Below are 20509 nucleotides of genomic sequence, written 5' to 3'. Positions count from 1 at the left end.
TTACATTTAAAGCAAACCAACTGAATGAGGACAGGTTTGAAACTCAGAAACTGGTACCAGGTTAATACCAGAAAGAATTCCCCTTTGCCTTTTTAGGAGCTGGAAGCAAATTTACAAATACGCCCCAAACAGAAAACTGAAACCAAGGGCCTCATGATGAGGAAAACCAGAAAACGGAGTGTTCCTATAGAACCAGAGTTGGGAACCACTGTGCTGTGATATAGAAAGGGCAGCTGTGAGATCACTGTGGTTTAGACCATCTCTGGTCCTGTGATTTCTGCCTGCTCCAGGTTAGGAAGGTAGCCTAAGGTTTGGTCAGCCCAGAACTGCCTTTTCCTCACACTTCAGACCCTCAAAAATGACCCTGATGACTCATGAAAGATGATGCACAGGTTTACAATTTCCTCCCCATGCTCTTGTACTAATGTGGACTTCTCAATGGCTATGGTCTCTGTTTTCCTTAAATGAATTTTTGTGCGCACTTTGGAATTTATAGGGTGGGCAATTTTCAGCAACCTGGAACTGACTTGTGTAATCATGGTACCAAATAAATTCTTTTAAATATAATGATTTGGTCAGGATGTTACTACTCAGTGAATGTAAATATTGTGATTTGTGAAGCTTCTCTCAGCCTGTAAGTATTTTAATGAGAATATTAAATATATATTAGTAACAGTAACAGGATTTGTTCTCTAAGGTGTCTGTGTATTCGTCTCGAAGCAAGAAGAAATTCACGTCTGGCAAGAACTGATTCATTTATAATATTGTTCCACTGAGCTCATTGTGTGTTTTCTTGGTCTTAATAAAGTGTACCAGTGTGGTTATTTTAAAGAAGTGTTTCTGATGTGGTGCAGAAGGTTCAGCTCTGCCGTAAAGAAATTAAAAAATTAAACGAGCCTGCTGCTTTTCCAGTTAGCCCTCGTCCTTAGTCTTTCAAGGGTCCTTTCTCCATGCGTGAGGAGCCTGCAGTTTGTCGGCTGCGGTAGTTTCCTGTGATGTACGCGTTTCTGCCAGTGCTTGTAGCGCTTTGCCTTGGGGCAAGATGTGGTCTCCACTCTTGCCAAGCAGCTGACTGGCCTGGCAGCGCACGGGGAAAGTTGACTTTCGTTCCTTCTTGCAGAGCTCCGTGACCGGGCAGGGCGGGGGTGTCCGAGCAGCTGCACCCCAGATCGTTCAGGGTGAGGGCTGCCGATGGACGCGCTCGAAGGCCGCGGTGCCCAAAGGCCCCCTCCCTCCCGAGGATGTCTGTACAACACAGGAAGAAAAAACGGGACCTGCGCCTCTTTCCAGGGGGGTCATTCGGAGCAGCTTTGATGTTCCAGCCTTCCTGGTCTCTGCTCTGAGCTGCGCCATTGTGCACAGTTGCTAGGGTTTAGAGTGAGCGAGCAGGCAATCCCTTTTCTCCCCAAGGCGGCCATATTGAGCAGACAGACAGAGAGCAGCCTGGGCTGTCCCTTCCTGCTCACTTGCTGTTTACATTCAGGCCCTGTTAAAGAGTGGGGTGCAGCAGTCTGTGGCTCATACACTGAGATATAAAGCTGCTTTGTAGGCATAAATCCCTCCCTCAGAAAACTTTTACTTTTAGAAAATGAAATCTTCGCATTTCCTAAGAATTTGATTTAATTGCTCTGAAACCCTGCAATCTGCTTAAGTTGTGGTTCTTTGAAGGTTGGATGGTAATGGTGGAGGAACAGCACAAGGTGAGTGACAGTACACAGGCTGTGTTTGCTGTCCGCTTTGTACCTGGTAGAGCAGTACAGCGCATTTGCAAATGTCAAAGGTGCAGAGCGCAGTGACCTGTTCAAGTGGCTATAAAATGTTTGCAGAAACTTAGTCTGCTTGCTTTTTCAACACTACCCATTTTCCGAGGAACGATCTGCTTTCTGGTTGCTCTGGATTGCAAACATATTATTTTTTTGAGTTTCCAACAGCTTTGTGCGGAAAATAAATGAATGAAGTAACGCTTGAGGTTTAAATGGTAATGATCAGTTTGTCTGGATTACCTTGACTTGTTTTTGTTGTAAATTGTGAGGACATCAATTAAATAACACAATTTATTTGCCATAGCTAGTAACATTAGTGAATATTGTTTATTTTGATTTATTTAATGTCACCTAAAAATATTTAGTGTGTAAAGACACCATATATGTTTTTGTGTAACCAATTGTTGGTGTGATCTCAATATCAGAGCAGAAACTTGTGTCTCCCCTGGTGTGACAGCACTGTTGATGACACCTCAGTAAGAGGGATGTAAAGCATTCACATGGAAGTAGGGAAGGACAGTTTGATTTTATACATGCTGCCTCAGAGCTCCTGAATCTGGTGTTCCATTCTGAATTGGGGTACCTTCTGTGTGGTGTTTGTGTTTTAGTATGGGTTTTCTAGAGTTTTGTCCCACCTTCCAATGTTGGCTAGGTTAGTGGGTGCCCCTTAACTGTCCCCATATATGAGCATGAACTGTTTGTGATGGACAGCTGTGCCGTCCAGGGTGTAATTCTGCCATGTGCCCTGCACTTTCAAGATAGGCTTGGGGTGACCCTCACCAGGAATGAATGGGTTTGGCCCTGCTGAGATTTTAATATAAACACGTAGTTCTTGGTGGATCAGTTATTGCATCAAATATACATGCTGAATTCATCATCCACCTAAAAGATAACTTTAAAATCTAGTCATTGAGGGAAATCAAAACGGCCCTGTCTTTCACCTGCAATATGTCTTTAAGAGTTTATTCACCAACCTGACAGCACCAGCAGGAGAACAGGAAGATTAGAAGACGAGATCGACTTAAATTGATTAAACCGTTCAGCTCAACCTGGAAGGCTACAGTAAACAAGGGCGTATTGCTCATTGGTGCTGAAATTAATAAGTAATACACAAATGAGAGATTTCAAATCACTAAGAGCTGTTTATTTGTGATCGGCAGGGAAAAGTCGTTTCATTACTTGTTTAAAATGCTAAATCTGAAAAAAAAACTGTTGAAACAGCTCTGCTTTACAAAAGGTGCTTAAACAGGAGATGTCTTAAAAAAGTCATGAATGATTATCCTGGAGAATAATCCTTGTTCCTAAAATGATTCTTTGTTTGGAAAGGTCCATAAAAAAATGTGTTTCCATTGCTTTTAATCTTTATTGCAAACCAGCAGATTTTCTTTAGGTTAAGTTTTACTGCAGAGCAGTTCTGAACTAGCAATGGGTAAATGGAAGTGGACACCACTTTAAACTTGAATACAGGACTAAGAAACCTTCAGGGTGATGCACTGATGCTCCTTAGAGAAACACTGATTATCAGGCCATGAACTGTACTGATATCACCCACTTGTTTAGGAACTTTCATTGCTTTGTGACATTGCCAAGAAGCAGGTTATCAGGGGCTTAATATACTGACTTGAACCAAAGTTTGTAGACTTCTAAAATGTTTAAGAAGCACATCCCACAATAATATGTAACACAGATATGTCATTCCCTGAGTTTTCATGGGTTTGTTTGATGAGAGGCCTGTGCTAGAGGTGCATCAGTCCTTAAGCTGCATCAGTGGTTTTGTTTATCTGGGTGTTGATGATGGGGGAACTCTCAAGCTGTCTCCCTAAATCCCCCTAGTTTTTCCTGGCCTCCAACATGTTTAGTCTTACAGGAATTAAAGCGTAGTGTGAATGATTAAAGCTTAGTTAGTTAATTCCCAATCAGATGTTGTTTGTATGACCAAGAAAGAGAGTTTCATTGCTGTTGTATAATTGCTATTTTGTGTTGGTAAAACAGTCATAACTGGTAAAATTGTGTTACACCTGTCCAACCTCACATAGCTTTAGTCAATCCTTTTTAAGTGTTATATAACATTGATTTTACTGTCTGTTTTCTTTGAAAAATGATCAGTTTATGTAGAAGTATTTGTTGTGATTTTTGTACTCAACTTCAACTGTTTAAACATTAAATGTTGTTCTGACTGGGGGAAGAAATTAGGATTTCTGGAAAGCAATTTAGCATGCAGTTGTTTTATTGAATTTAGATAGTTATTTGAGTCCTATTAACAAAAGCTGTAAAGGTCATTAAATGCTCTTGATCACCTCAAATGTGTTGTTTGTCATTTTGGAAACTGTTCCAGTTCCCATTGCTAGGTGAACAGTGAACCTGCCCTTTTTAAACTAATTTACAGCTCACAACAAATGCTTTAGTTTTTTTTTTGATTCACTACAATGTTAAAAGTTATCTCGCCAAACTATGGTACCTCTCAGATCTGTATAGGGAGTCTTACAGGATTACCTGATCGAAGAAGAGAATGCCCCAAAACTGATTTCCTACCTTTTCTGGTGGAATCTTTTCCTGTTCAGTTGTTATTTTCGTTTTTATTTTGTCAAGCCTTTTTAAAGAACAGCTAGGTGTCAAAGTAAGAGCTGCGCGAACTGATGACTGAATTCAGCTCAGACAGTGGGGGGTGTGGGCAGCCTTAGGACTGGGGCTGTTTATGCTTTCACTGCACAGCACAAAGCAGCCACCCATGAGGTTGTGCTGAGGTAGTGAAACGAAGGAGTCCTCCACTTTTCTGGTTTGTACTGGCAGTTTAGCTGTGGTCCTCCATCACTTTGGGAGTTGCCCCACTCTGCAGTGACGGTCAGCATGGGGCCATCAAGAGTCTAGTAGACCTACTGTAGGAGTGTGATGCCCTGCAGGCTGGGCAGGTAGCACATTGTCTTCCTGTGAATAACTGTGGCCCTCAGACAACCATTTGAAATTTGATACATTCTCCTGTGTGGACACGCTAACCTGCCGTAACTGTTCTTCAGGCATTTGGACCTGAGCCTGTTATCAGACCAGCAGCAACTGATTCCACCTTGATCTCTTGTGTCTGTGTCTCAGTGAGGCGGCACTTTGTGGTCTGTGCTGAAGGGTCACATTGACCATTCCTAATGTATTTCATTGTCGTTCTGAGACACTACTGCCCTGCCAGCTTTGAATTACCATGGGGCCAGAGGAGATGACTTACAATACCTATTTTTAGATTGAGTATGGTATTATACCGGCTTGAAAAGTTTCTTCTGCTGAGACTCTGAAGGCCCAGCTTGATGTTAGGTTTTTGAAATGTAATGCTTTATTTTTGCCGTCTCTTTTTTTACGTGAGTGCTCTTTGGGTGGGGAAAGGTGATATCTTGTGAAGTTACTGATTATTAATAAACACTGTCTTTAAGTTTGCGTAACCGCAACTCTCCACAGTAGTAATTTTCTTCTTTTATTCTTCTCTTTCAGCAAATCCGTACAATCAAAAGTGGAGAACATATTGGTGAGTAACGCTTCAGTTCTTTGGTTCGAAATGTTTACTGTAATGTCAGCAATGAAAGCCCCACAGAAACACCCACTGTGTTCCAGAACAGCACTGTGTCTGCTGTGTGTATACAGCACACTGTTACACATTCACTCTGAGGCACGGATGTGGTACTTTAAATGCCTCGATCCACAGTCTGCTGTTATTTCCATCTTGGAATTACTGTTAAATTTATATCCGTGCTCAACAGAAATAATATCTTTGGAGTCTGTCACCACAACATTACGGTTTTTGCCACTTTTTGTTACTAAATGCAAAATTTATTTTCCCTTGCCATGAGGTTTGGGTGACTTTAGAGGCTCGCATCCACTTGACACAAAACAACATGAAAGAGGCTAGACGGAAAAAAATGACTGGTGGAAATCTGAAATCTATTACTTGATATTCTACAGGGGGTAGCTGGTTCTAAAAATTAGTAATATATCACAACTGTCCAGAGATGCATGCAAAAGTCTTAGCATGTCTCTGTGAAGAATATTATTTTGAAGTTGAGACATATCTGGGTGTTGCCAAAAGGAACAACAAAGTACAGGGTGATCCTTATTCAGGAAGAGAGTGTAGTTTTGACTTCCAGTTAAACAAAAAAACAGGTCAATATATGCGTGCATATCAGTTATATAGTCATGTTTACAACTTGGACTTAGTGGTCTAACCTTATTTCTTTGGTATTGTTTTAATCAATTTATAGATCATATAAAACACCTCTTCATTACCTTTCATTACACACTTTAATTTGCTTAGTATACACTGCATTACATCTCACTGTGATAGAAATCTCTGCCTTCAGGATATTCTCATCCCTGTTGTGCTGTGTGTTGTGAATGTAAGTTCGCGAAGGTTTTCTTCATGGGATTATAAACCCCAAGAGCTTTGCTCCAGTTCATTTGGAAATTTCACACAGAACCTTTGAAAGAAATATTCTTGCTAATACTTGGTCCTTTTAGCATTGTTCAACAGCCAGCCTGGCTTTTCTCTGGGGGAGGATTTGAAACCTTTAATGTGCATGTGTTATTTTGGGGTACACAACCCTCCCAGGATAAAATTCTATTACTGGCATGATGCAGCCAGTAAGATGCTTTACAGCAACGCCATGGCTCAGATCAAAGAGACCGTTTCCCGAAGTGAAAACACCGCTGATGGAAGCGAAGGAAGAAGAAGCACTGCCAGTAGATCTTGAGCAGTTCAGGTTAAAAATATAAAAGAACAACTTATTACAAAAGCCCTTCTCCCCAAATCACCATAGAAAATGCTTTAGTCAAAGCAGTACTTTCTGAGGAAGATTTTTACTTCCCTACTCTTGTTTTAAATTTATGAAGTACATTTTACTTCTCAGAAAAAAGTCTTGTCCTTAGATTTTTCTGTCCTTTATGTGTAGATGCCATGCCATGATATGTTTAGTTATGTATTATATTGTAGTGAATTCGGGTTCTCGGACGTGTGCCCTCGCCTCTCCCGGCCCAGTTCGTCCCTCCACTGCAAGGGCGCGAACCCGGGTCTCCGGCGTCGCTCAACGGGGGTCTTGTCGGCTGACCTTGCTCAGCCCGGGCGGCCCACATCCCTGTTATCTGCAGGGGTGTATTCGTTACAATATGTTTAGTAACAGTATTTCTTATATATAGATATCCCTGTGTGTACTTTGTTTTACTGTGCAGGTATGACTTATTCCCCTCTCTTCAAAGCATCACTAAGTCATTCGGCTTGATTTTGTTGAAATTTCTGTCTGATATTAGCAGGGATGCTTGAACGAAAGGAAATGTGTCATGGAAGTACAGTAAACCCTCGATTTGAACAGAGTGTAAAATCAGAAATACCAGACTTCCTGGCAATAATGGGGAAATGTTCAAAGAATAAAACTAATAAAAAGATAAATGTTTAAAATTCAGCAATATCAATGGTGCCCTTAAGGGTAGGTCACTTGCTCACGATGTGTGTATTTATAACACTTGAAATAAAGTGTGTTTAGGATTAAAAGTCACAGGAACAATTTTCACTGACTCAATTTCAATTGTGAACAAAAAATTCAAAAGATTCAGAATGCATATATATAGTAAAGTATATATCCCATATAAAAGTGTTTTGTGCTGAAAAAAACCCACTCTTGATTAAATGGACACCCCTTCACCCCATTAGGCTGTTAAAACCCAGGGTTTACTTTAGTTCATGTCCTAAGTACTTCAAATGTAAAGTACTGTATATACGCGACTTGAATAAAGGTAAAACGTCAGGACTGGGAGTCTTAGGCGTGGTAGGTGCTGGAGTCTGTCTGAGAACAGGCTCGACCCCACTAGTCCTGGCTGGCTCTGCTTGGTTATTGGATGTTGCAGTGTTACCGGGGTTCTTGCATCAGCATCAAGCATTAATGTTTTATTCGCGAGTTGTATTCCACAAGGGCTCCATTTTTATCACCAAGTTTGTTGTATTTCAGCTCCTCTGGAAGTTTAGAGGAGTAAAAAACAACACAGCTCCTGAAATTTGCATTCCTTGACTTGTTTGTTTGGATTCTCTGCTGCATTTTTTTTTGTAAGAGGTGCCATTTTCACACCTTTCTTTGCATTTCACTGAAAAGCACGCGCGTTCTTTTTTCCTCACATTTGGCTCAATCAAAGAAACAAATCTCTATATGCTTAGGTATTCATTGCTCGAAAATTCAATTTAATGTTGGTTATATAGGATTTTAAAATAGCTTTAAATGAATAAACCTCACGTTTTACGAGGGAGCCGGTGAGTCGGAGCTCTTGTACACCTCTAATAGCTCACAAACGGGATCGGGTGGTAGTAATGGGATCTCATTTATGTGCAGTAAGCTTTCTGTTTTTAAAAAACAACCAAAACCCACCACGTTTTTTCAGTCTTATTCGAAAAAAAACATTTGTTTAAAATACATCATTATTGAAAAGAGGTCTTTTTAGGGCGATATTAGTGTTTGGAGGAGAGTCTCTGCACAGGAATGCCTTTGAAAGCGAGACTATGGGAATGACTCAGCCCGTAGTGGCAAATCTGTCCACGCTGTGATAAAGAGCCGGTTGTAATGACGGCTTGGTTTCTGAAGTGAACGGCCTGTATGTTGTAGTAAACTGCAATCGGATCACACAGAGGACAGAGGGGGTCCTCTTTTATCCCGGTTTTCAAATTCCCGAAAGCGCAACGGGAATTTGCATTTGGCAACTGCCTCAGAAGAGCTGAGTGAAACCAGGTCACGTAAGGCTCGTATGTAAACGCGAATATAAACGTGTGTCCTTCCGCATGTTGTGGGGTTTTGTGAAAGCGGGACACGAGGTGTGCGGCTCCTGAAGACGGAGCTGCCCGTGTCCAGGAGGTGAAGCACACGGCGCGCTCCTTTGTTATCTGCGAGTGCGAGTGGGTGTGTGCGTGTCTCTGTTTACTTTCCCCCCACCCCCCGAGTCTCATCCGGCGCTGTCCTGACCGTTTCAAACGCCGAATCCCGACCGACAGCCAGTAGGCTGCGAGAGGATTACATCGCTTTTATTTACCTTTTTTCCCTCACTACCGCTGCTTAGTGGCTGATAACTTTAGCCATTCATGAGCTTCCGTTCCCCTAGCAACAAACAAGCGAATAGAAAAGATGGGGAAGACGCATCTATTCTTAGAAACCAATTGTAAATGGTGGGGAGATTCAGGGCAAAAATGCACGTTGGCAGTTTGTCAGTTTCGCTCAACTGATGTGCTAGCTCTCCCTCTCCCTGGCTGTCTAAGGGTTAACGGTGGGGCGATTTCTGTTCCAGGGACTCTCCAAGCGCCGAAACAGATCCCCCTGCTTTCCAGACCGTCTGGCTCTCAGAGGTCTCATCCCACAGTCTGTATCAACCACTTAAAAAAGAGCTACTAAATGCGCGTTGCGGCAAATTCAGTCACAATGCAGAGCACGCAGTTGGCTTTTCTGTAAAGACACCACCCTACATTAAATTTACTGCCCCTTTCTTGGTGTGGTAATTTGGCTTTGCAGTTGGTGGGAAGGTGTGAATGACAGGGATATCTTAAAAGACAGCTGTTTATTAAGTTTTTTGAAAATGTAAAAATGTATCTTGTTCTCGATGAGTTTAAGATGAGTAAAGTGCAGAATCCCTAATTTTAAAGAAAACAAAAAAAAAACATGCTTTCAGGAAAATGGTTTCATGGTTTCAGTAAAGCATGTATTAATGACACCAGGGACCTAGCACTGAATGCCACATTCCTAATTATGATCTTGTAACTTCACTTATTTGTTTAAAAAATATTTTAAATTAGCCTTTATGTGGCTGTTTCTACTTCTAGCATTTGCTTATCCTAATTTAAGACAAGGCTTTAAAAATGTGTTAATATAAAAGTTCCGTCAGGAGCATTCGCTCATCTTGAATATGTTTCCTAAAGCAAATGATAGAAAACAAAAGCTTGTTTACATGGTCAGAACTGTCCGTTTTCCTGGCCTGCGGATTAGGTGTTGCCGGGATTAATGGTACCTCAAATGACACTGAGCTGAGGGGGGAGGCGGTAATTGAGTACGTCTGCCAGCCCCCACCCAGTTTTTCTGCGTAAAACTCATTTCACACTGGACAGTAATCCTGAGCTCTTACTAATTGATTTAAAATTCCTCTTCCCTTTTCCTTTATCCTTTGCTGTGTTACTTTGTGCTGCGCGGTGGAGGAAAAGTAATTGTAAACACAGTACACATCCAGTTGTCAGGTCACTTAGGTTGAAGTGTATGCGGTGGGTTATGACTGGTAATGAGTCTGTACTGTTACATTTCCCAGACCTCATGAGTTCTTGTGCTGAGAAGTTCAGTTGGCCTCTGACTATTTAATGTCTTGCCCCATGGCAACTACAAAAGAGAGTATAGCTTTGTTTGGAAAATGTATAAAGATCTTCCTTTAAGATTTAACTATATACTTACACTTTTTAATCCCAGATTTAATCATATCAGTTTTTCATCTTATCGGTTTATAATCTTTTGTCTGTTTTTCACACACACAAAAAAAAGACTGACCTGAGTAGGGTGATGGTGCAGTTATGAGGCTTTTGTCATCCTGTGATATCCTTCATCCTAACCTATCCTATTTTTCTACTATCAATATACACTGGCATAAGGTTTATGGTAAGGTGAAAGCTGGTTGTTTATTTATTGTGAGCACCTAAAGGAAACTGATACAAGTACAAGTTGCAAGCATATCACCCTGCAGCTCACAACGGACAACCCACTGAAGCTCAGCAGGTGTGAGCCTGGTCAGTACCTGGATGGGAGACCTCCTGGAAAGCTAAGGTTGCTGCTGGAAGAGGTGTTAGTGGGGCCAGTAGGGGGCACTCACCCTGCGTCTGTGTGGGTCCTAATGTCCCAGTATAGTGACAGGGACACTATACTGTAAAAAAGGCACTGTCTTTCGGATAAGACATAAAACCAAGGTCCTGGCTTTCTGTGTTCATTGAAAATCCCAGGGTGTTTCTCAAAAAGAGTAGGGGTATTTGGTCAAAACCTGGCGTCCTGGTCAAATTTTCCATTAGCCTTTGCTAGTTGTGGCTTTGTAATAATCCCCATCTCTGAACTGGCTTCATCACTCTGTTCTCCTCCCCACTGATAGCTGGTGTGTGGTGAGCATACTGGTGCACTATGGCTGCCGTCGCGTCATCCAGATGGGGCTACAAACTGGTGGTGGAGGGGAATCCACATTACCTGTAAAGCACTTTGGGTGGAGTGTCCAGAAAAGTGTTATATAAGTGTAAGGAATTATTATTAAGTTCACTGGAGGTAAGAGTAAAAAGGTAATAATGTTTTTGTTTAGCGGCAGGGATGCTGTCCCATTCCTCTTGTAGATCCTGGACAGGTGTGTGCCTGTTTTCTGGCCTCTCTAGACGCTACGTTGACGTTCAGTGGGGCTCAGGTTTTGTGGATAGGGGCGTCCTTGGCACAGCTCTCACAATTCGTATATTGCAAGGAAACCTGGTGTGTTTTTCAGTTATCCAGCTGGGTAATTGTCAAGTCTGGATGAGTCATCTGGAAGGGCATCGAGTGAGATCCCAAGACTTGATTGGTGTAGTACCGTGTGGTCAATCGGTGGACATTGGTTACCACAAGTGGAGTTCAGGAGTGACTAGATGCTTCCGCATGGTCCACCACATTTGGACCTCCCCATTGATCTTGGGAACCCCGCAAGTAATTGTGGCCTCTCACTGATGGACAGTGTTTGGCCATAATGTTTTCCCAGAGTAGTTGGCTGGGAACACCTCGGATGGCAAGCAACAGTGCGCTCGCTGTGAGCTCGGCAAGATACCACTTAATCAGTTAGAATTAGTAGCTCTATTCAGTGCACATTTACATCTGTGTTTTCACCAGGCTCAGTGTAATCCTGCAGGTTACATCTCATCACCTGTGCCCAAACACAGACAAGGTGATTTAGGGTTTGTACAGCAGTCAATCACTTGAGTTTAAAACAGGACAGTCATATGCAGTTAATTCATCAAAATGATGCTGGAAACATTCAATTAGTATTAAAAAAATCATATTGTGTTTTTATGATTGGCTGTATTTTTTACTTACTGTACCTGTACAAGTGTTCTTGTTTTGAAAGTAATGTAAATTTTGTGAATTTTAATCAGCCCTAGATAAGGGTGTTGAAAGTGCGGAGTGCTGCTGCTGTTGAGGTTTATTACACTGTGATTCTGTTTCACTTCATTTCTGGTGTCTTTTTGGTAGGGCTGCTGGAAGTGGTACCATTGATGGGGTTCGGGGAAAAACATCTTAATTTACTTATAATTTACCTTGTTTAATTTACGTTTAATAATGAGATCTGCATTATTAAAGTGATAATTTAATCATATTTCAAAAGTAACAATCACTCAGCATTAGCAAATAAGAAGCAGAAGTACTGTATCTGAAATGTGCTGAAAATGTAATAGCTTTCAGTTTAATCCTTCATTTCAGGAGACTGCCTCATTTTGCCTTTACTCACAATCTTCTTAAACTTAAATATCAGACAGGAATAAACCTGGTTTTTGTGCATGTATGATATTTTTTGAGTATTGACATACATGCAAAATTATCAAAATGATAAGGTTATTTTGTCAAAAACGTAAACAAACTGTGGGCATTAACCCCGGCCAGTTTGTGTTTACCAGCATAATATGGTGTTGCTGCACCACTCTTCCTAAAATACAGACTGCATGTTTTTTTTTCCCAGCCTAGTGTAGCAGAGTTATGCCTGGAGCTAAAGTCTCTCGCCTGTTTCCCTTCTACTCCAGCAGAATTTAAATTATTCCTGCTCCTCCCCTCATCTTCCATATTCTCTTTGAAGCTCAGAGTTGGAAAGGCTTTTCAGTGTTTGTAGCTCAGGGCCCGACTATTCACTTTCTGAGTTTTAACAAGCACCAACCATGGCTTCTGGTGGAGAGAGAGGTTTTGAGATTTACGGTTGCATGGTGGTTTTTGTGTGTGTGTGTGTGCCTGCTTGTCTTGTTTTGCTGTGTATCCTAGTGGCGCAGTGCGCAGGTGGAGCTGGTGTTCTCTCTCATGAACTGAGCGGGCGGGTACCTCTGGGCTGCAGCTGGACCCTGACCCACTCAATCAAACACATTTCCTGGGAGCGTCGAGACATGAGCTTGCCGTATCATGGGCCCCACCTTCATCTGAAAATTATCTATAGATTTTTTGTTTGTTTTTGCTCTCTGCAGTTTCCCCTGCCTCTTCAGTTTGAACAACCTTCTCCACCCAGTGAGTCTATGATGCAACACTTCGATTTGTGAGATGTGAAGAATGTTGACTTTCTATATAACAGATTTGCACTGTCTGTACTATTGTGCTTGAAAGAATTTCCTAAATGATATACCCATTTTCTCCCTCTTCAAGCACCAAACAATTCATCTATACTTTTTTTCCATCTGCTTTCCATCTGACTTAATCTCGTCCCTGTAGTATACTGAACACAGTTGCAAAATTGTCATGTTTTCTGCTATAGATTAGAAGTTTTAATTTTTAGTACTTTATGTTCGCTCTGTTTATTCCTTTTTAGTTTTAACATGACATTAAAGGTCAAATCCTGCATCCCTCTCTCCCTCCAGTGCTTCTCAGACAATCTTAGGAATGCCATACTTTGTGAAGAGTTGACTTCTGGTTTTTGGAATTGTGAAGTGAAACAGCGATACACCCCTTCATATTTTAAGGGTGAATTTAGCCAGGCTGCGTGGATTATTAAAGGAAGAATAATAGTGCAGTGCAGTAGAGCAGTCTGCAATCTGAGGGGTTGAATGACATTCTCTGCCAGAAATCCCACAAAATTGCATCTGCACACAGTTGAGGACTTGGCCAAAATGGGGAGTAAATAGCAAGATGATAACAGTGTTACAAATGGAGTATTTCTTTCTCTTTTTTCCTTAATCTCCCATTTCCATCCATAACCTCATTTTCAAGACCGTCCTTGTTCCTCACTGACTCTTCCCAGGGCTTGCAGGGTGTGTCAGATTGATGAAGGCAGCACCTTGTCTGCACTTGGCCAAACCAGGTGGCAGTTGTGTTCTTGTGCTTGCAGACCCTAGAGAAAGCCTGCGTCAAAGAGGACAGTCCTGCTAGGGACAGCCAGTGCAAGCTTTTTTTGTGTCTTAATAGTGGAGAGACAAATTCTTGTACTGTTGCAACTCTGCAGCTGCAATAGAGAGACCTTTGGGAAGACTGTAACATATACAGCGGTGTAATAGGCTGCTGGGTCTCCATGTGCAGCCAGGACAGCCTGCATGCACTGTGGCATAGAGTCTGGAATTCTGCGTGAGGGAGACGGCACCATTCTTACACGAGAAATTCAATCAACTCGCGCCTGGCAGATGAAGGAAGAAAACACTGTCTCAGAAGATCCCACAAGGGCTCAGTTAGGTTCTGATCTGATGACTTGAGAAGGCCATGACATGTGGAGAACATCATTGTCAGGCTCATTAGCCCCCTGGGTGACCACATGTGCTCTGTGGATGGGTACATTGCCACCCTGGAAGACACCCCTCCTGGCAGGAAGGAAATGCTGCCACATGGGTTGAATCACTCCATACCTTTGACCTTGCCTTCTCAGGGAATGAGTGCACCAAAGTCATGCTAGGAAAACACACCATTACAGAACCAGCAGAACCCTCCAGACAGGCTCTGTGGGTAGGGGCTTTGTCATCCTGGAAAACACTCCTCCTGGCAGAAAATGTGGCAACATGGGGTTAAGATGATGTTGTACTGATTAGCTTTGACCTTTCCTTCAAAGAGAATGAGTGCACTTAAACCATGAAACCATGCCGTAAACATGTACCCCACAACACAGCTATCAGTACCCTTCGTTGTTGGAATCAAGCACATTTCTCTACAGTCTCTTTGCCTGTGCTCTTTGCACCACTGCACTCACAAACATGCATGGTCAGCTGGGAGGAGAGGTTTGTGCACTGCAGCCCGCCTAAGGTATCCTTGGTGGACCAATTTTGATGAGACTGGCTTTTTGTATCCCCAGGTTGAAATTTGCAGTCAGTTGATCCATAGTTGCGTGTCTGCTTTGTCTTGCACTTCAAATTGCAAAGAAATTGCTGAAGACAGAATTGAACTCCAGTTTTTGTTTCTGTTCTTTGTGCTCTTTCATAACACCAGTGTTGCATGCTGTTCTAATTAACTAGTTTACATGAACTTTCAAGTGCCGCTTTCTTTGTGCTTAGAGGCTGGCACAGCAAGGGATGTAGTCTGTTGGTTGTACTTGATGGAGAGCAGTATTTTTGGAGTCTCCCTGCAGATCTGTGGGAAGCCATGGAGTGTTTCCTTTCTGTTTTACCTGGGCCAAATCAGCAGCCCCCTCACCTCAGATATTTGTTATAATACTCCAAGAGAGATTTAATTGATATAATGTGTGATTACTTGTCAACAGATCCTGCTGGGTCATTATTTTTACCATCATATACAGCGGTCTGTGGTAGCCGGTCGTGCCAGGGGGATTTCTTGTCTAGCAGTCTGCAGGTGAATGATAGTTCAGTGTTCAGGACCAGAGCCTGATCAGTCATGGCTATCACTGAAGAATCCGATTAGTTTTCTTAATGCTCAGGAGCAATTTCCATGTGTCCTGCCAGTGTCAAGGTTATCAGGAACTGATATTATCAGGTTCTGGGTTAACCATTTGGCAGTCTGATGTGTTGGGCAGTAAAATTCATGTTCAAACCAGATTGTTTCAGACAGGGTAAAAATAAATACTATCAGTCATTCCTAGAATTTATACAGCGCATTGTACTGCTTTGCTTGATGAAAAGCTGCTACTCAGTACTGGGATTTCAAAACCAGCATATTCTCAATATTTTCACTGGCTGCACCTCAGCAGGGGTAGCACACACTTATTCCCAGGCATAATAAAGTGGTTAGAAGGAGTGGCATTTAATTGTTTGGAAATACAAGCAGCTTTGAGCATTCCAGAGTTTGAGTTTTGTTTGGTTGCTCAATGCATAGTTCTCTGTAGATCAAGAACATTAAAAAGAGGCCTAAAATTGTGCCTCCAGGTACGAGGCGACCCTTTGCCAGTCACGGTCACTCACGTACTGTGTTCTGAAGCTGCAAAAAGAAGAACAGATGAATGAAATTAGGACAAACCTCTGCCTTTCTTGGTCTGATTGAGTCTAGACATTTGAAGCATTGTATTATCGTTCTGAGTTCATACTATTAAAAATGTCCCTGAGCAAAGTTTTATTCACTCAGGCAGTAGCGTATTCTAAATGTTAGCTTTTTTTGAATGTGCTTAACGTTTACTGTCTGGTGTATCTGCCAGTTCATGTTTGTCTTTACCATTACATAAGCAAGCAATGTCTAGCCTGCAGATTAGTGTGGAGAAAGTAGTTTTACTATGGGTTTCCATGTACAGATGCTTTGAGCACTGGTTTGAGATACAGCTCAATCTTTGCATGGTGGTACAGTGATGCAGTAGTGTTGCCACCTCTAAATTGGTCTCTTCAGATCTTGGAGGCTAAGCAAGATTGGGCCTGGTCGGTACTGGTTTAGCTCCAGGGAGCTCTTACCGCTACAGCCTGGTTGTCTTGGTTTCTCTCTAGATCAGAATTTTCAAATCAATTGTACGAGGTGCCATCTTTCAGGTGATGGGTTGAGCTGAGGTCTTGACCACTTGGGCCATTAAAGATTTCGTAAGAGTAGTGGTAGTAATGCTGGTGTCTTGGGAGAATCTCAGTCTGGGTTGGCATGATCTGGACCACCTAATGTTCTGTTCTAACAAGTGCAGTGTCTCAGTTTTCCATCTGATCTTCTGTGTAACAGGGCTGCTGGTGCAGAATGGCAACCATGCAGCACCCAGAGTGGTGCTGTGGTGGATGAGGTGGCTCCCATCATCCGTGTAAAATGCTTTTGGATCCTTTGGAATGTTAAGAGCTAAAAAATTATTATTGTACTGTATGAAATTATTGAGTTGCAATCTATATATTGAAAGGTCCTTTTGCTACTTTGCCACCCAAAAATGAACTGCAGTATTACAGTTTTCTTGCAGCTCAGTAGTGTCGCGGTTAGCAACTTCTGTCTCACGACAAGTCCTCCAATTTCAATTCTGGCCTTCGGCATCTATCTTTTAGGAGTTTGCATGGTCTCACCATTTTGTCAGGTGTTTTCACTGGGTGCTTTAGTTTCCTTCCATCTCTCAAAGACATGCTGAGTGAGTACGATTTGATCCTCTGACTTGGCTCTTTCTGCACTATGATTGACTCTGTGATGGATGGGTGTTGCTGAAGGACTGGAGTCCTGCTTTGTGCCCTAAGAACATTTAAAGGTTACAAACGACAATCCTATTTAGCAAACGAGATCACTGTTATGCTTCTGGGATAGGCTTTGTCTTAATGTGACTCTCAAATGACAACAGATGGATTATGATTGCACCCCATAATGAAATAGTTTGCAAAGGAACCTGAAATAAAAAAAAAATCATTATCATCAAAAGTAATTACACAACTTTTATGTTTATGATGTTTTTTAAGAAAAATAAGTGGAAGAAAATCACTGAAATGTTTTATGTATATTCACTTACTCTTTTTCTTCCAGCAAGATGTTGAGAAGTTTACAGACATCGAAAAACTCTACCTCTACCTTAAGTTGCCTTCTGGTCCCAACAATGGCAATGACAAAAGGTAATTTTGAAAAATGATATTTTTGACTAACTTTACTCTTTCATGGTTGTTGTTGAGTAATAACCCTTTATTGTAGTATTATAGGTTGCCATTTACCATGTTGCCATTATATCCTTTGTTCTAGGAAAGGACTGATTTTTATCACTAGAGTGATGGATGCACTTGTTAGACTTGATAGAATTGTTTTTCCTTCTTAGATTATTCTTTAAATAGTTTTTAAACTTAAAAAGTTTGGGTGAAGCTGTTCTTGCTGTTGGATACGTATCATAATTTATTCGGTCACCAAAAAGAGCAAAATTACAGGCTTTCTTAGTGTGCAGAAGTATAAGTCCTTCTGTTGTATGCCATACTGATGTTGTGAAATATTTATTTGTCATTAAATGTATATAGAAAGTGATACTTAAACAAGAGAGTGTTTTTAATGCCCGTTTCTCATTATTTAAAAGGAACAAGACAAAAATATAGTGAAAAAATCAGGGAGCTGAAGAATACATCACCTCATGTTCATTGATTTGTGAACATTTCAGTTGTGCATTTTAAACCAGTCTTCACAGCACCATCTTCAGCAGGTTGCCGCTGAGATTTAAAACACTGACATTGTTTTCCTGAATGTGAACCACACCGCAAGGGAATGCTTAACTGATGGATTTGTTTCATTATTGGAGTTTGTAGTTGTTAGCCCTATTTCCCTGTTTTTCAGGCTGTACACTAGTCACCCCAGGTTGCTAACGAGGTGCGGTTGTCTGTGTATATAGTGGGGAAGTACATAAGTGGACCAGGCTGGTCTTGTCTGCAGTGTGCATTGTCACAAATTGTTACACATATTTTTCACAGTTCCTGCAGTCACCCTTTGTGGGAAGTTTTTTATTTATTAATTACTCAGCTTTTTTCCTTTTCTTTGTGTCATCTCACTTCGTCATTTCATCATTTGTCCATTACCCCTGAGAGTCAGAAGTGTCCTCTAAGCCTGTCTGCTTAAGCATGGTATATTCCTCTGCCACATCATCCCAATGTCTTCTGATCCTTGGGTGCATCACTGTCAATTCCCCCAAAAAACAGAAATTTAATTGCTCAGATCTTTCGGAGTGAAGATCCATGTGTTTACGATAAAAAAAAAACATCTACAGTATTTTTAATATGAAGCTTCTATGAAGCTCTTTGTCTCGTGATCATTTTCAGAAGATTGCATAGAAAGCCGGCTAATCTTAGCTTGCATCATAAGCACAACAAAGGCTTTGTCATCCCAGCAGTTTTTGTTTGCACTCACGTCACAATCAATCAGATGGAGAATAAATGACAGACATAATCAGGATCATGTATGTGGTACAGATGTTTTTCTTTTGAAGTACCATTGAAAAGTTGTGACCTTCTCTCCAAATCTAAGGTCTAGGTTGTCTCTCAGACATTCAACCTGGCACATATTTGTTTCATAATGTGCCTTTTTATAAGCCCTAGACAGAAATTGGGGCTGTGGCTTCTTGAAAGTGCTTGTCAGTAAGATTAAAAAAAAGAACTTTGCCAAAATGACCTACAAGAGCATTTGGAAGTTTGGAAGAACTGGACCCAGTAGTTTTACAAAACACCAGTAAACGCCCTCTAAACCTGTCCTCTCCCACAGTGATCAGAGCTCCATGTCTTCAAGCCGCACACAGCAAATGCACGCTTTCAACTGGATCCGCAATCACTTGGAAGAGCATCCGGAAACGTCTCTTCCCAAGCAGGAGGTGTATGACGAATACAAGTGAGTGCTCATTAACCACCATTGCAGGGTTTAGGAGCTCATAAGTAAAAACAGATTATTTAAACCTTTCTGGCTGGGTAGTCTGTGCAGACAGCATTAATTATTACAGGATGTAGTTTTGCCCGCTTGGCCCGCAGTGTCTGTGCCAGCTGCTTGTCTTGTTTGGGTGGGTACCAGTGAGAGAGCCCCACCTGCCTGTGCTGAAATCAAGGTTACATACTGCAATAGGAGAATGAAATTACAGAAACTGATGTGATCTAATTTGAGATAAAAACCTGCAAGAAATGCTGTACAAAAATATTTTTATAAAAATAAATACAAAAATATTTTTAAATATCACATGAGAGGTATATTCCTTTTGTTCCTTTGATGAGCAGTAACTGAATACGTGCTGCTTCTGCATGAAACAGTGGTTTCTGTTCTGTTTGAGAGTCTTGTGAGGAAGGAGTCTTCTTACTAATTCTTCTTCCTGTCCCACAGCAAATGTTTTACATATAAAAGGGTGTGCTAGAATATTTTTCTACCCACTTAAGGTGAACAAACCACAAATAAAAGCAGACGCTGAAAGTGTACCACAGGTTTTTAGTGCAAGACGCAGCAAATTGTGCTGAAATGTCTAGAATTTTCTAAAGTCTAGAGCACCTTTTTATTATTTTTTTATTTTCTTTCCTAAAAGGAAGTGTTCATGCTGAAATTAATGAGTCATTTATGACATTTTTGATATTGTCTTTGCCAGAGTATTGTTTAAACTCGTGTGAGTAGTCGCCAAAACACATGTAACAGTTTGTGTTTTGTTTCAGGAGCTATTGTGACAATCTTGGCTACCATCCACTGAGTGCAGCAGATTTTGGAAAGATCATGAAAAATGTCTTTCCGAACATGAAGGCACGCCGTCTGGGCATGAGAGGCAAATCAAAATATCCTTCTCTGGAACAGGTTTCAATAATCCCTCCCCCTCTGAACTTGGTGGCAAAACATCTGTTGTTGTAGTTCATCTAAACTGTAAATATAGAACTAAAAATCAACATATAAACCATTTGCCTCAAGGAACTTGCTGGGCTACTGGGGCAATTAGGAAATCTGATTATTGTTAACATTCTTTTAATGCTGCTTGTCTGAGTTGGTATTTCTTGAAATCTGTGTGTAGATTTTTTCCTGAATGCAAATCTTTCAATTTTGAGGAAAAATACACATTTAAGAGTCATGTGGTGGTTTATTATCTTTCGATTTTCTGAAATTACGAGGGTGAAAGGGGGGGAATTGTATGTAAGCGTGCAAATTTTATTTTTACACATACGCATAGCTTTCTGAAATAGATCTTGTTTGTTTTACTGGTTGCAATAGCAACTG

The 20509-nt window shown here is 41.3% G+C and overlaps 1 protein-coding gene across 1 annotated transcript in view; it reads left to right on the top strand.

The window, feature by feature from the left end:
• rfx7b (regulatory factor X7b) overlaps positions 1–20509 on the top strand; it is a 55787-nt gene that overhangs the window by 23667 nt on the left and 11611 nt on the right. Inside the window, exons 2-5 of the mRNA XM_088922151.1 lie at positions 5238–5271; positions 17333–17418; positions 19037–19159; positions 19960–20076. Of these exons, the coding sequence (XP_088778277.1) occupies positions 5238–5271; positions 17333–17418; positions 19037–19159; positions 19960–20076 (360 nt within the window). The remainder of the gene's footprint in view (positions 1–5237; positions 5272–17332; positions 17419–19036; positions 19160–19959; positions 20077–20509) is intronic.

This window comes from Atractosteus spatula, chromosome 7 (genome assembly GCF_055471065.1).
Source record: "Atractosteus spatula isolate fAtrSpa1 chromosome 7, fAtrSpa1.hap1, whole genome shotgun sequence".
Classification (NCBI taxonomy): Eukaryota; Metazoa; Chordata; class Actinopteri; order Semionotiformes; family Lepisosteidae; genus Atractosteus; species Atractosteus spatula.
The sequence above is the reverse complement of the archived record's forward strand: the minus strand, read 5'-3'. Positions and strand labels throughout refer to the sequence as shown.